Below are 13,881 nucleotides of genomic sequence, written 5' to 3' on the forward strand. Positions count from 1 at the left end.
CCTGTAGTCATGTATGGATGTGAGAGTTGGACTATAAAGAAAGCTGAGTGCTGAAGAATTGATGCTTTTGAACTGTGGTGTTGGAGAAAACTCTTGAGAGTCCCTTGGACAGCAAGGAGATCCAATCAGTCCATCCTGAAGGAGATCAGTCCTGGGTGTTCATTGGAAGGACTGATGCTGAAGCTGAAACTTCAATACTTTGGCCACATGATGCAAAGAACTGGCAACTTAGAAAAGACCCTGATGCTGGGCAAGGTTGAAGGCAGGAGAAGGGGACAACAGGGTATGAGATGGCTGGATGGCATCACCGACTCGATGGGTATGAGTTTGAGCAAGCTCTGGGAGTTGGTGATGGACAGGGAAGCCTGGTGTGCTGCCGTTCATGGGGTCGCAAAGAGTCAGACATGACTGAGTGGCTGAACTGAACTGAATTTGTGATAACCAAGCCTCACATAGAATCTGTCCCTGTGATGAACTGCAGCCATTGAGTGATTAGAGTGCCACATGGGTGTGCACCCTCCATGTGGACTGTTTTAGGTTCTGCCATATCTAGGTATGCCTCTCCTCTCTGGACCAAAGCATATTTTATGCTTTTAATTGCAGAAAAAAGGAAATTTCAAGATATCAAGTGATAAAGACTGGGTAAAAGGATTCATCTGCCTTTTATTTCCTATAAAATATAACATCTCTGAATATACAGCTATAACTTTCACTGTGTTCAGCTCCACACACAAACATGGGTGACTTCAAGAGTCTAAGCCTTGAGGGGGGCTCTTTCCTGGTGGCTCAGTGGTAAAGAATCCACCTGCCAATGCAGGAAACACAGATTGGTCCTGGTCCGGGAAGATTTCCCACATGCCACCGAGCAACTAAGCCCACGCACCCCAACTACTGAGCCTGTGCTCCAGAGCTGGAGAGCCGCAACTCCTGAGTCCACGTGCCGCAACTATGGAAACCTGCACACCCTAAAGCCCATGCTTCCTAACAAGAGAATCCACCACAAGGAGAAGCCTGTGCATCGCAACTAGAGAGCAGACCCTGCTCTCCACAGCTAGAGAGGAGCCTTTGCAGTAACAAAGACCCAGCACAGCCAACAAAATAAAATAAATTAAAAAAAATTTTTTTAGAGTCTAAGCCTAGGCTTTAGGGCTGGGTCTGCTTTCTTGGGGTGCACTATGGTAGAGCTTACAGCTAGTTTTACAGCCAAGGTAATTTAGGCTCAACCAAGGATACCATTTCAAAGAAGGGATTTTAAAACTTTCCAGAATGGAAATTACAGCCTCAAAAGTAAAGCCTATTTTAACTTATTTCAGATACAAAGAGACAAACTTCTCTCTACTCTGTTCATGAAGTCACACAAAGGTATGAAAAAGTAAAACCTACCAAAAAACGAGATTTCAAATAAAAAAAAAAAACAATAAACAAGTGGATGTCATCATCCTTTTTTCCTCAGGGTGGATATGAAAATGGACTTCTGTCTTCCTTGCATAATTTTTTATATCTTTTTTTACATGACTGTGCTAGGAATTATTTAAAGCCTTCCTGGTGATTCCCCATGACAGAGACGATCATCAAATTTATAAAAGCAAACTTGACTTTCAGCTCTAAATTTCTCAAATGTGGCAAAGTTCTCCTTGAACCTTCTTTCTCTCTAGTATCTCAAAGTTTAACTGTCTGTCTCCCAATATGAGCCTGAGTTAGGACTGATCACAAGGGAAATTTGTGCAAGATTCCAAAGGCAGAAGGGAAGCAGCAGTCATCACACTCCGAAGGTCAGTGCAGGGCGTGAGATGCTGTGGCCTCGAGTGCTCATTGTTGCCGATTAGCTGGCTCACCTTAGATTGAGGCAGAAGCCGGGTATGGAGCTCCTTCACAGAACTCCTGGACCTTCCCTGGTTTCTCTTAAGTCCTGGGCCAGATGCATAGCAGCACTGTGGCTCCCATGAGCACTTGCACCACAGCTCCCATGAGCACTTGCACCACGGCTCCCATGAGCACCTGCACCACGGCTCCCATGAGCACCTGCACCACGGCTCCCATGAGCACTTGCACCACGGCTCCCATGAGCACCTGCACCGTGGCTCCTGTAGGAAGCTGCATCGTAGGTGATAAGACAGAGTTACAGTCTCGTTTGACTTTGTGGGTTCTAGTTTGTCCCTACTCACTCCCACTTCACATCCAGCTTTCCTGTCTGGCTGTAAGTCCTACCAATTTACAGTAATTTCAGGTCCAACCTCAGACATAGAGGCAAATTCTTCTCCAGCTCCCCTAATTTCATAAGGTATAATCACCCAAATAAATCTTTTATTCTGTATGACTCATAGTGCCTATGCTTCTCTGATCAAACTCTGATATAGACAGTAGGATTGGAAGCAAGCAATTCCAGGAGAACCAAACCTTAAATGGATTTCTTGGGAATTTCCTGGTGGTCCAGTGGTTAGGACTCATCACTTTCACTGCTGTGGTCCTGGGTTCAATTTCTGGTTGGGGAACTAAGATCTCAGAAGCCCCATAGCACAGCCAAAAAAAGAAAAGAATGGGTTTCTCTGAATTTGTTCTGAGTCATCTGGTCTTACTGAATTTAAAGGTATTGGTAACCAGTTGTCATAATTGTGACATTGTTGTTCATGACATGCATTAGCAAAAAAAAAAAAAATTCTTAAATTATGATCTGTGGACATCATTAGCCAAATGGCTAAATAAGGTAAAGCTTTGAGTGACCAAGTAGATGCTTCCAGAGAATATTTAAGTGAAAATAAGGACTACAGTGGGGTTGTTTCTTTTCCTAACTATGTTGGATAACTAGGGGAAAGGAAATGATGAACTTAGGGTTTTAAACTCTCAGTTCAAGATGAGAAAAACGACCAGAAAACATATATGACTGCCTTCCTATATGCACTTCTAAATCTGAAAGTGAAAGTCGCTCAGTTGTGTCCAACACTTTTCAAACCCATGGACTATAGAGTCCATGCAGTTCTCCAGGCCAGAATACTAGAGTGGAGTGGGTAGCCATTCCCTTCTCCAGGGGATCTTCCTAATCCAGGGATTGAACCCAGGTCTCCCACATTGCAGGTGGAGTCTTTACCAGCTGAGCCACAAGGGAAGCCCGTAATCTCAAAAAACCAAACCAAACCTAAAATCTAATCCTGAATTACAATGCAACTGAATTTCCTATCTTGCGGGCCTCGTGTTAAAACAAGGTTTTTGTTTGTTTGTTTTGTTTTTGAGTAGTGTGAATGGGAACACACAAGAAGATTCAGATGACACTGGGATCATGAACCTCTAAATCCTGTTGAGCCTCCTTTGCTAGTAGAAATAGCCCTTTCTCCCTTACCTGTGCAGCCTAGTTGATCCTTACCTGAAAAAATTATTATAGACTTCCCTGAGATAGTTGCCTTGTAGAGTGTGTTAGGCTTTCTCAAAAGCAACTGGCAATACCTCCCACTGCTTCTAGACCTTGATGCAGGAGATCCTAGAAGGTAAGACAAAAAGAGTACAAGATTTGTGTTAACAGAAACCTGGGCAGCATGCCTGGGGATGGAGGCTAAGCATGTTTGGTTGGATGTGTAGTAGTTAACTTGAAGTTAACTAACTAAGTAGTTAACCAATGATCCCCACCTCTCTTCCCACATCGTTTTCATCTGCATGACCAATAAAATACAGAAGTGATGCTGTGTCACTTCTGAGACTAGATATAAAGGACACTGCAGCTTCTGTTGCTCTTTCTTTTTTGAATTACTCACTCTGGGAAAGCCATGTCATGAGCAGCACTATCTAGAGGCCCCTGTGATGAGGAACTGAAGTGTCCTGCCAGCAGTCAAGTTTGTGATCTTGGAAGCAGATCCTCCAGCCCAGATCAAGTCTTCAGACACCACAGTCCCAGTCAGAAGCTTGCCTACAACCCCATGACAGCCCCTGAGTCAGGCCACACGGTTAAGCCACATCCAGATTCCTGGCCCTCAGAAAACATGAGCTGAGAGTGTTTGTTGTTTTATGTCTTTAAATTTTGAGGAAATTTGATAAGTAGCAATAACTAAAATAAAAGGGAAGGAATATAATGGTAGACCAAGCCAAGTTAATTGATATGAATACAGTAAAGACCGTATCCCAGTGCATTGTTTTAGCTCAACCTGCTGAGAGTGTCTGTAAACAGTTTGGCTGAAATTTTAATCCAATGGTGGCCTATATGAAATAAAATTAAAATGCCAGACTGCCTTGGTATACTACAGGAAGGCACTGATGAACTCTCTCCTTGACCCAACTTTAGTTACGCCACTCTGAGCCCTTTTTCCACTAAGCCCATCCTTGGGCATAATCATAAGAAGCCCAAGTATAGCAAGAATTCTGCAAATCGGTTTAGCTAGAATCTCCCAAAGTTGGTAACTGATTATCCTCAATACCTAATCAAATTCCTCATCTCTCAAGTGATATCTGATAACTTTGGCCTGCCTTCTTCGAGAATCCTGTTACATCAGTTTAGCAAGAATTACCCTAACCTCTTAGTAATGTCTCATCCACTGACACCCCACTCATCCCAACTCTGCTCCTTGGCTAAAAATCCTCACTTTTACAAATTGTTTCACTGAGAACTACGAGAACGGAAGTTTCTTTTGCTTAAACCATGCAGTCTGAGGTACTTTGTTATGATAGCCTCTAGCAAACTAATGGTTTTTCCAGTGGTCATGTATGGATGTGAGAGTTGGACTGTGAAGAAAGCTGAGTGCCAAAAAATTGACGCTTTTGAACTATGGTGTTGGAGAAGACTCTTGAGAGTCCCTTGGACTGCAAGGAGATCCAACCAGTCCATCCTGGAGGAGATAAGTCCTGGGTGTTCATTGGAAGGACTGATGCTGGGGCTGAAACTCCAATACTTTGGCCACCTCATGTGAAGAGTTGACTCATTTGAAAAGACCCTGATGCTGGGAGGGATTGGGGGCAGGAGGAGAAGGGGACGACAGAGAATGAGATGGCCGATGGCATCACCGACTCGATGGACATGAGTTTGAGTAAACTCTGGGAGTTTGTGATGAACAGAGAGGCCTGGCGTGCTGCGATTCATGGGGTCACAAGAGTCGGACACGACTGAGAGACTGAACTGAACTGAACTGAACTGAGCAAACTATTACAGCAGATTTTGAATTAGTGATGAGTGGTTGGAAAACCAAATAAATGTCAAAGGTGGCAATTATTACCTCTGGAGGATAATAAATCATTCAATATTGGAAATATAATCATACCATTCACCATCGCTTACTATAAATAATAGTCATAAAAATGTGAACTCTAAATATTGATCTTACCAAAATTATTATTAAACTCTAGTCAAAGGATGGAGAAGGAAATGGCAACCCACTCCAGTGTTCTTGCCTGGAACCCCAGGGACAGAGGAGCCTGGTGGGCTGCCGTCTATAGGGTTGCACAGGGTCGGACACGACTGACGCGACTTAGCAGCAGCAGCAGCTAGTCAAAGGATGGGAAGTTAACAAGAATGAAGCCCCTGATATCTGCTTTTGAAAGGTTTGTCCAGTTTTTTTCTTAGGATGCTAACAGTAAATAATTTTCTAATATAGTAATGCTAGTTTTCTGTAAAAATCTTGCATGCTTATATAGGAATGGAGTTTTAGTCAATATTGCTACCGTTAGTATACATGACTTAGCTTAATTTTTCAGGTCCATTCAATCAAACAAAAATGGAAGAAAAAAAAAAAGAAGATATTATCTCACTGAGTTTTCACAAACTCTGCAAGAAAGGTATTACTCCTATCCAGGACCAGTTACATAATCTGCAGGACCCAGTGCAAAATGAAAAACACAGGGTCTCTTGTTCATTAAGAATTTCAAAACGGTGACAACAGAAATTAAACCAAGCATAGGTCCTGTATAACTGTACAGGTAACAAGCCCATGAGGCCAGCTCTGCTTCTACCTTTTAACACACAGGTGCACAGAGATGAAGTAAATTCCCAAAGTTACTTTAACAATAGCTATGGCACCCCACTCCAGTACTCTTGCCTGGAAAATCCCATGGACGCAGGAGCCTGGTAGGCTGCAGTCCATGGGGTCGCTAAGAGTCGGACACGACTGAGAGACTTCACTTCCATTTTTCACTTTCATGCAGTGGAGAAGGAAATGGCAACCCACTCCAGTATTCTTGCCTGGAGAATCCCAGGGACGGGGGAGCCTGGTGGGCTGCTGTCTATGGGGTCCCACAGAGTTGGACACGACTGTAGTGACTTAGCAGCAGGGAAATGTGAGAGCCAGAATTCTAACAGGGGTTTGACCTCTACTAAATTCTTCTTAATTAAAGTAGGTCTTTGTTTAACTAAAGCTAACGAAGATTTTCTAAATTTATTAGACATACAAAATCTGCTGCCAGTCACTTTCACTCTAGTTCACCCTCGAACTCCGACTTGTTAAAAATAATTTATTTAATGCTATCATGTGCGTGCTTGCGTGCTACGGCGCTTCACTCCAGTTGGACTCTTTGCAACCCTACGGACTATAGCCCTGGAGGCTCCTCTATCCATGGGATTCTCCAGGCAAGAATACTGGAGTGGGTTGCCATGCTCTCCTCCAGGACATGTCTTAAGATCATCCCTACTCAGGGATAGAACCTAAGTCTCTTATGTCTCCTTCATTGGCAAGCATTTACCACTTGCTACCTGGGAAGTCCCAATGCTATTATATGTTATATAAACTATTGTCATGAGGCAGCAAGCAGTCTTAAGAACTCTTATTACACGTTTCCTTTTAAAATACTCTTCTGAAGTCTGATGGGAAATGCAGAAAGTCTATGTGTAATGTCAATGGATGCAACTTAAAAAAAGTACCGTAATGGCAGAAGTTGCGACACAAAATACTGTAGTGACATTCCAACACCGAAATAATATATCATCATGTATCCGCACTTTTTTTTTAAAGTAACTACTATACTGGGACTCATTTAAATGAAAAGAACGGCAGCCGGGATTCTAAGAGAGACATTTGAAGGTGAAGGGACAAAAAAAGAAGGTCACAAGCACGAACCCACACAGCTCAAAAACCCTGCCCGGAATGCGCGCAAGCGCAGAATGAATCCTCCTGCGCAGAAGCCGGGGCGGAAGGGCTGGGGCGAGTGGGGCGGGGATAGGGTTGCTAGGTGAACGCGATGACGTTAAGGCCTCTGCGTTCTTCTCCGCCAATGGGTGCTATCTGCCGGTAGTGACGCGCTATATGCGTCGCGCTGACGACGCGCGAAGGGCACAGATCTAAAGGCCCGGAGGACGTTCGGCCTCTGTGAGCTGCAGCCTTTCCGTGAGACCGGTTGTGTGTTCGCCATCTTAGGGAGTGAGTGTGGTTTGGCCTTCCTCGCAGTGGGTGCAGGGAGCGGAGCCGGGGTGGGGTGCTGCTTTGGCTGTGGGCCCGGTGAACTTCCTCCTTTGGGGAGGCCGCTGTGACCTCTTCAAGGGCGCGGAGACGGGAAGAGGCAAGGCCCGTGTAGAGGTTCCCAGCGTGCAGGTGACTTTGGCGGGCCTACCAGCCCTCTCTGCCTTTCCTCTTACACCGCTTCCTCTTCTCCTAGAAAGATGTACTCGTCCGTGGTGCACCTGGCGCGGGCGAACCCCTTCAACGCGCCCCACCTGCAGTTGGTGCACGATGGTCTCGCGGGCCCCCGCAGCGACCCCGCCGGGCCCCCAGGCCCACCCCGCCGCTCCCGCAACCTGGCAGCCGCCGCGGTAGAAGGTGAGGTCAGACCCTGCCCCGATACGGTCGAGAGGTCCACTTGTGGCCCCCTCGGCCTTCGTGGCCTGGCCCAGCCTGGAGGACAGGGAAGGACGCGTCCAGCCCTTCAGGACGGCGCCCAGTTGCTTTGTCCGAGGATGTCAGCCCGTTCCGCCCTCAGCCGGGTGTCGGATCCTTGGCCCTCCCTCAAGGGCGTGGAAGGGCCTAGGCTCTGCTCCGTCCGTGACCTCCACGTCCTCGATCGCCTAGAGGCATAGAGGCCGTGATTAGCTCCTTATCTTCTCCACGGTGAGCCCGCTTGGTCAGTGTTGGGTAAAGCCTTCTTCCTAACTTCTGGCCGCAGTAGTTCTAACTGTATTACCTGTTCTTTGATTTTGCTTTAATTTTCTAAAATATACTCCCTCCCTTAGTTGTCCCTTTATTCCCTCCCATAGGTGTTCCCCGGGGTCTAATACTAGTTGACACAAGCTATGTGAGATAACTGGGTCTTTTTTACCGCTGCCAGAGAGACCATAGAAAGGAGATAGTAGTTGATAGGAATACCTTTGATCGTCTCTTTTGGTTTTCTTGATGTTTAGACACAACTTTATTTTAATCCTTTGTGTTTTAAATCCCAGTGGAGTGTATTTACAGAGAAACTTGAAAATCAAATTGCAGGAAGAGTACTGAAAATGTTACCTACCTTGTACTTGTAAACTGTATAAAGATTTTAAAAAATCATGTATGCCTTTCTGTTCTGTCTTTAATGTGGGTAAAAAACCCTTACATGATCAATCGGTCCTTCAATTTAGAAAGTTAAATCTGGTCATTTGTGTAGTAAATATTTGACTTCAGAAATTTGCTTATCTAGTTTTACACTATGGGAATCTATAAGTGGGAATAGTATTGGTTAGTGGTTGGGGTAAGAGGTTTGCAAGCTTTTACACAATTTGAGTTTGATTTGTACCTCAGATACGTGTTATCAGCCATTAATAATCTGAAGTTTGGTTTTAATTGGAAGAGCTATTAACGATGTAGAAAACTTTCTTTAAAATGAATACGGCATAATGAGAGAGGGGTAGTATCTCACAGATAAGAACCTTCATAATCTTTAAATGATTGTTTTGATTTTGGCAGTGGATTTCATGTTCACACCAGGTGGAAAATTATCTTTGTTTACTTGTAAACCGTGGCCAGAGCTGTTAAGTTGTGATAGTACTTTTTCACAAGGAAATGTAGTTTCTCTTGCATTCCCATGGCCTTAGTCATCTCTGAAGAAATACTTATTTGATTTTTTTTTTCAATCAAACAGAGCAGTATAGCTGTGCCTATGGATCTGGCAGATTCTTTATCCTTTGTGGACTTGGAGGAATTATTAGCTGTGGCACAACACATACAGCATTGGTTCCTCTAGATCTGGTTAAATGCAGGATGCAGGTTTGTTTTTGCATGTTGGACTAAATAAAACATTGTTGAAGCATGGCTGTTATCTACTAACAAGCTGTGTGGAAACCTAACTGTCCAGGAGGTAAGTTGATAACCAGTAACATGAGTATTATATTAAAATGCATGGTGTGTCTTGTCTTATTACAGAGTACAGTTGTGAATATGGCTCCGCGAAGTTTTATGCACTGTGTGGCTTTGGTGGGGTCTTAAGTTGTGGTCTGACACACACTGCTGTTGTTCCTCTGGATTTAGTGAAATGCCGTATGCAGGTTTGTATTGAGATGACAACATCGAACATCTCTTTTGTGTATGACTTAATTCCAAATAATATTAAAGGATTTCACAGGTGAGAAGAATTTGAAGACATTACAACTGCCAGAAATTTTAGTAGGAGACCGAACTCAAGTTTCTTTTACTCAGTACGATTTTTACTTTAGTGTTTTAAATCCAAGAAATACCCCTTTTCAGATAATAAGGCTTTAAGTGGTTTTTTTTTTCCTTTTTTGCTGCTGGGCTTAATTCTGCCTAGAGTTCTTCAAGACCTGCTGATTTTTATGCTCCAAATAGCATTTTACAAGCAGTTACGTCCAAATAGCATTTTATAAGCAGGTATGTGTCAGAGCAGGCTGTCATTCTTTGCGTATTGTATGATGTGACCTCATGTGTCTTATTTATTGATAAGATCAAAGCAGAGAACACTGTAGATTAAAAAAAAGACAGTGTTTGAGTATTTAAAATTTGTGGGCAAAGCTTCTTGCATACTTAAATGAAAGGTTTTCTTTTACAATTAAAATGTCTTAATTAGGATTATTGAACCAAAAATAATCAAATATCAAAAATTTATTTGTCCCAAACAGGATTAGAAGTCTACTTACCTAAAAGAAAGGAAGGTGAAATATTAGCAGGGAGAGGAAGGTGATGTATGTATACCAGCCCTTATAGTACTGGCAGAAATAGATAAGATTTTGACCCCTGTTAGTTAATAGAGTGAATATTAAGTATCCTTTTGCTAAAGCATTTTATGCGTGTCTCAAAATGAATTTAAGTCAAAAGAGAATTATGTTGATGTACCTTTTTAATTTGTATTTAACTGTCCTAAGTTCACAAAACTATAATTAATGAACTACCATATTTCAGGGATGTAGACATAATATATTGTTTATAAAGTAGCTTTTTTTTTTTTTCCAACGTAACGTATCATATTTATTACTGGTCTCAGACTGATAGTAAGGAAATAAGAAACATCAGGAGCCAAGCATTACAGTAGTGATGTTCTCACTGTGATACGGCTGCTTAAATAAGTGATCTTAACATGTGTGGCACTTTTTATGTGACGCTTCTTAATAGACCCAGCTTGGTTCTTCTCCAATGTCTTCTCTTGGAGTTGTACCTAATTTTATTGCCAGTTTTCATTCGAATCCATTGAGGAATGGGACGATTCTGCTTTTGCTTCTTGGCCAGGAATCGCTTGATCCTGAAAGTCTTGTGAGAAGACATGGTGCGGACAGAACTCAACCGCACATAGGATGGCGGAGAAGAGAAAAGAGCTATAAAGTAGCTTTAAGACTAATTTTTAAGTGGTTAGAAGAGTTGGTTGGTGGAAAAATTTCTTAAAATGTCAGTTTTTTTAATGTATTTTTGTAGGAATTTTATCCTCTTAATAACCTGTTAAGACTTAAGTCTCACTGAAAGCTAGGCTTTAATGTATAAAAAGTTACATTTACAAAGATAATTATAGACATTAAGTGGATAACATGGGGTGAACTTGCTTTACCTAACTTTGTATAGTTACTAAAGATTATATAAAAAACAAAAGAAAAAAACTAATAACAAAATTATCTGTGAGAAGTGTTATCCCTTTGGTACATGTACTTTTCTTTCTTCCTGTTTTATGTAAAGGTGGACCCACAGAAGTACAAGGGCATTTTTAATGGATTTTCAATTACACTCAAAGAAGATGGTTTCCGTGGTTTGGCCAAAGGATGGGCTCCGACCTTCATTGGCTACTCCCTGCAGGGGCTCTGCAAGTTTGGCTTTTATGAAGTCTTCAAGGTTTTGTACAGCAACATGCTTGGAGAGGTACGTAATTTAACTTTGAAATGGAAAGTCCTAAGCTTTTAACTTAAGGGTAAGACCAAAAAGCACCTTCTTTGTTTGATCCACCTTGTTTTAGAGCTGAAGAAATAGTCTCAGAAAGAGTGAATGTGTTTCAAACCATAAGGCTATTTTAATAGAGACAGGATAAGATAAACTGCGTTTCATTAGATTTCAGTGTTCTTTTTATTATGCTGTGCTGCTTTCCAAGGAAGTTGGATTTGAGTTTAAAAATATTCACAGTGTACTATGGTTGATGTTCAGTTCAGTCCAGTTGCTCAACTCTTTGCCACCCCATGGACTGCAGCACGCCAGGCCTCCCTGTCAATCACCAATTCCCGGAGCTTGCTCAAACTAATGTCCATCGAGTTGGTGATGCCATCCAGCCGCCTCATCGTCTGTCATCCCCTTCTCCTCCTGCCCTCAGTCTTTCCGAGCATCAGGGTCTTTTCCAATGAGTCAGTTCTTTGCATCAGGTGGCCAAGTATTGGAGCTTCAGCTTCAGCATTAGTCCTTCCAATGAATATTCAGGATTGATTTCCTTTAGGATGGACTGGTTGGATCTCCTTGCTGTCCAGAGTAAACACTGAATACTGAGAAGTATTCAGTATTGTGTGTTATCTGTGGGATAGAGAAACACTTAAGATATCTGAAATTTAACCATTTTCTAGAACTGTCTCTTACTGAGAACAGCCAATGCAACAGCGATTCACGTTCCTCCTTGTGTTTCTTCATTTAGGAGAATGCCTATCTGTGGCGCACATCACTGTATTTGGCTGCCTCTGCCAGTGCTGAATTCTTTGCTGACATTGCTCTGGCTCCTATGGAAGCTGCTAAGGTTCGAATTCAAACCCAACCAGGTTATGCTAACACTCTGAGGGATGCAGCTCCCAAAATGTATAAGGAAGAAGGCTTAAAGGCGTAAGTAAACATTTGCCTAAATATGTAGTATAAAATACTCATTTGAGAAAACTATTTGTTAGCACATTAACTCTCAACTTGGGGGTTGGAAAGTACCCTTGTTAGAATTCCTGTCATCTATGTTCACTGTTAAGACTTGGCATATGGTCAGGCCACACATGCTTCCTTAGATCCACCTTTGTGGATGCCAATCTTGAACTGAGTTCTACTTGTAAACTTCTGGTTTCTTGTAGTTCCAGTCAAAGAAGCATCCAGCAACTTTTTTGGTTGTATAGTCAAAGGTGCTTGAGTCATTGGCATGTAAGATAAATATACCTGCATGTTAGTCTTAGGTTCTGATAGAAATGACATGCAGTTGTGCTGCCATTTTTTACTATCAGGACTCGACTGGTGTGCGGACACTTCTGTTAGTGATGAAAAAGTCTTGCTAGATGAATATGTGCAACTGAGCAAAATAAGTCTTCTGATTTCCTAGGTTCTACAAGGGGGTTGCTCCTCTTTGGATGAGACAGATACCATACACCATGATGAAGTTTGCCTGCTTTGAACGTACTGTTGAAGCATTGTACAAGTTTGTGGTTCCCAAGCCCCGAAGTGAATGTTCAAAGCCAGAGCAGCTGGTTGTCACATTTGTGGCAGGTTACATAGGTATGAACTACTTAGAACATGTTTGTGAAATTAAGAACAAAGAGTCAGTTCCATTATTGATTTCTTCTGTGAGGGAAAAATATTCCAAAGAAGTTTTATCTTTCCATTGCATTTGATATACTCATAAATAATTGTTCTGTGGTTTGCATGTCATAATTAAACTTGGGAATGTATTGACTTCACTGCTACACCTTTTTGGTAGTTTTTCCAAGAACAAATTTTTAATACAAGAGAAAGTGTTGGTTAAAATGTGAATTTAACTTGCAGGGTGGTTCTGTTTTACATAGGGTAGACTGCTTTATAATTTGTCAGTCTCACTCTAAGATATGGTTTTTTAAAAAACATAAATTTTACTACTCATGAACAGCTTGTTGGCTACCATGTGAAGAAAGTTTTTAATTGACTCCGTAATGGATCATTCATCTTGACTTTTTCAGCTGGAGTCTTCTGTGCCATTGTTTCCCACCCTGCCGATTCCGTGGTGTCTGTGTTGAATAAAGAGAAGGGTAGCAGTGCCTCTCAGGTCCTCAAGAGACTTGGATTTAGAGGTAGGATTTGTTTCCTCCCCTCTGAAGAACGAGCAACACTTTAGAGTAGATTTTTCACTTACATTTCATGTTTTATGCAGGTGTTTGGAAGGGACTGTTTGCCCGCATCATCATGATCGGCACTCTGACTGCACTACAGTGGTTTATCTATGATTCTGTGAAGGTCTACTTCAGGCTCCCTCGCCCTCCTCCCCCTGAGATGCCAGAGTCTCTGAAGAAGAAGCTTGGGTACACTCAGTAGATAAATGAAAGCAAATACGGACTGAATCTGCGTGTTGATCAGTGTTTGAGGAAAATGCAGAAGGAACTTTTATATATTTGACAGTGTAGGAAGTTATCTATTCCTAATATAATTACTGTAGTACTCTTGTCAAAAGCAAGAGTTTCAAACTTAATGTGGAAATAAACCCAACTGTACATGATTTGTCTGTGACTTGATAATTATTTTTAAAGCTAAAGAATTAATTCCAAGGTGGAAAGAATTAGGCATAATTAAAACCTCAAGGAAAATAATTTACTGTTGG

General features: G+C 42.1%; 2 protein-coding genes and 1 non-coding gene across 6 annotated transcripts; 2 read left to right on the forward strand and 1 right to left on the reverse strand.

Annotated features, from left to right (window-relative positions):
- The first annotated feature begins 7,170 nt into the window (after nucleotides 1-7,170).
- SLC25A3 (solute carrier family 25 member 3) lies at nucleotides 7,171-13,779 on the forward strand. 4 transcript variants are annotated; one of them, XM_043439804.1, is made up of 8 exons: nucleotides 7,171-7,325; nucleotides 7,561-7,721; nucleotides 9,013-9,137; nucleotides 11,046-11,225; nucleotides 11,980-12,161; nucleotides 12,637-12,809; nucleotides 13,247-13,357; nucleotides 13,438-13,779. In XM_043439804.1, the coding sequence occupies exons 2-8, from the start codon at nucleotides 7,565-7,567 to the stop codon at nucleotides 13,596-13,598; spliced, it is 1,089 nt and encodes a 362-aa protein (XP_043295739.1). In that variant the 5' UTR covers nucleotides 7,171-7,325; nucleotides 7,561-7,564; the 3' UTR covers nucleotides 13,599-13,779. The 4 variants fall into 4 exon arrangements, with proteins under 4 accessions (XP_043295739.1, XP_043295741.1, XP_043295740.1 ...); XM_043439806.1 differs by lacking the exon at nucleotides 9,013-9,137 and adding an exon at nucleotides 9,294-9,415 and having other exon boundaries at nucleotides 7,172-7,325; XM_043439805.1 differs by having other exon boundaries at nucleotides 7,188-7,325; nucleotides 7,565-7,721.
- Nucleotides 10,458-10,687, reverse strand: LOC122423056 (60S ribosomal protein L39-like). Its single transcript, XM_043439808.1, has one exon. It carries the CDS (start codon nucleotides 10,641-10,643, stop codon nucleotides 10,473-10,475), a length of 171 nt encoding a protein of 56 aa, XP_043295743.1. The 5' UTR covers nucleotides 10,644-10,687; the 3' UTR covers nucleotides 10,458-10,472.
- LOC122424126 lies at nucleotides 12,317-12,564 on the forward strand. The gene has a single exon (XR_006264319.1). It is a non-coding gene; the product is annotated as a small nucleolar RNA SNORA53 (small nucleolar RNA).
- Nucleotides 13,780-13,881: the final 102 nt, after the last annotated feature.

Source organism: Cervus canadensis, chromosome 21 (genome assembly GCF_019320065.1).
Source record: "Cervus canadensis isolate Bull #8, Minnesota chromosome 21, ASM1932006v1, whole genome shotgun sequence".
Taxonomy (NCBI): domain Eukaryota; kingdom Metazoa; phylum Chordata; class Mammalia; order Artiodactyla; family Cervidae; genus Cervus; species Cervus canadensis.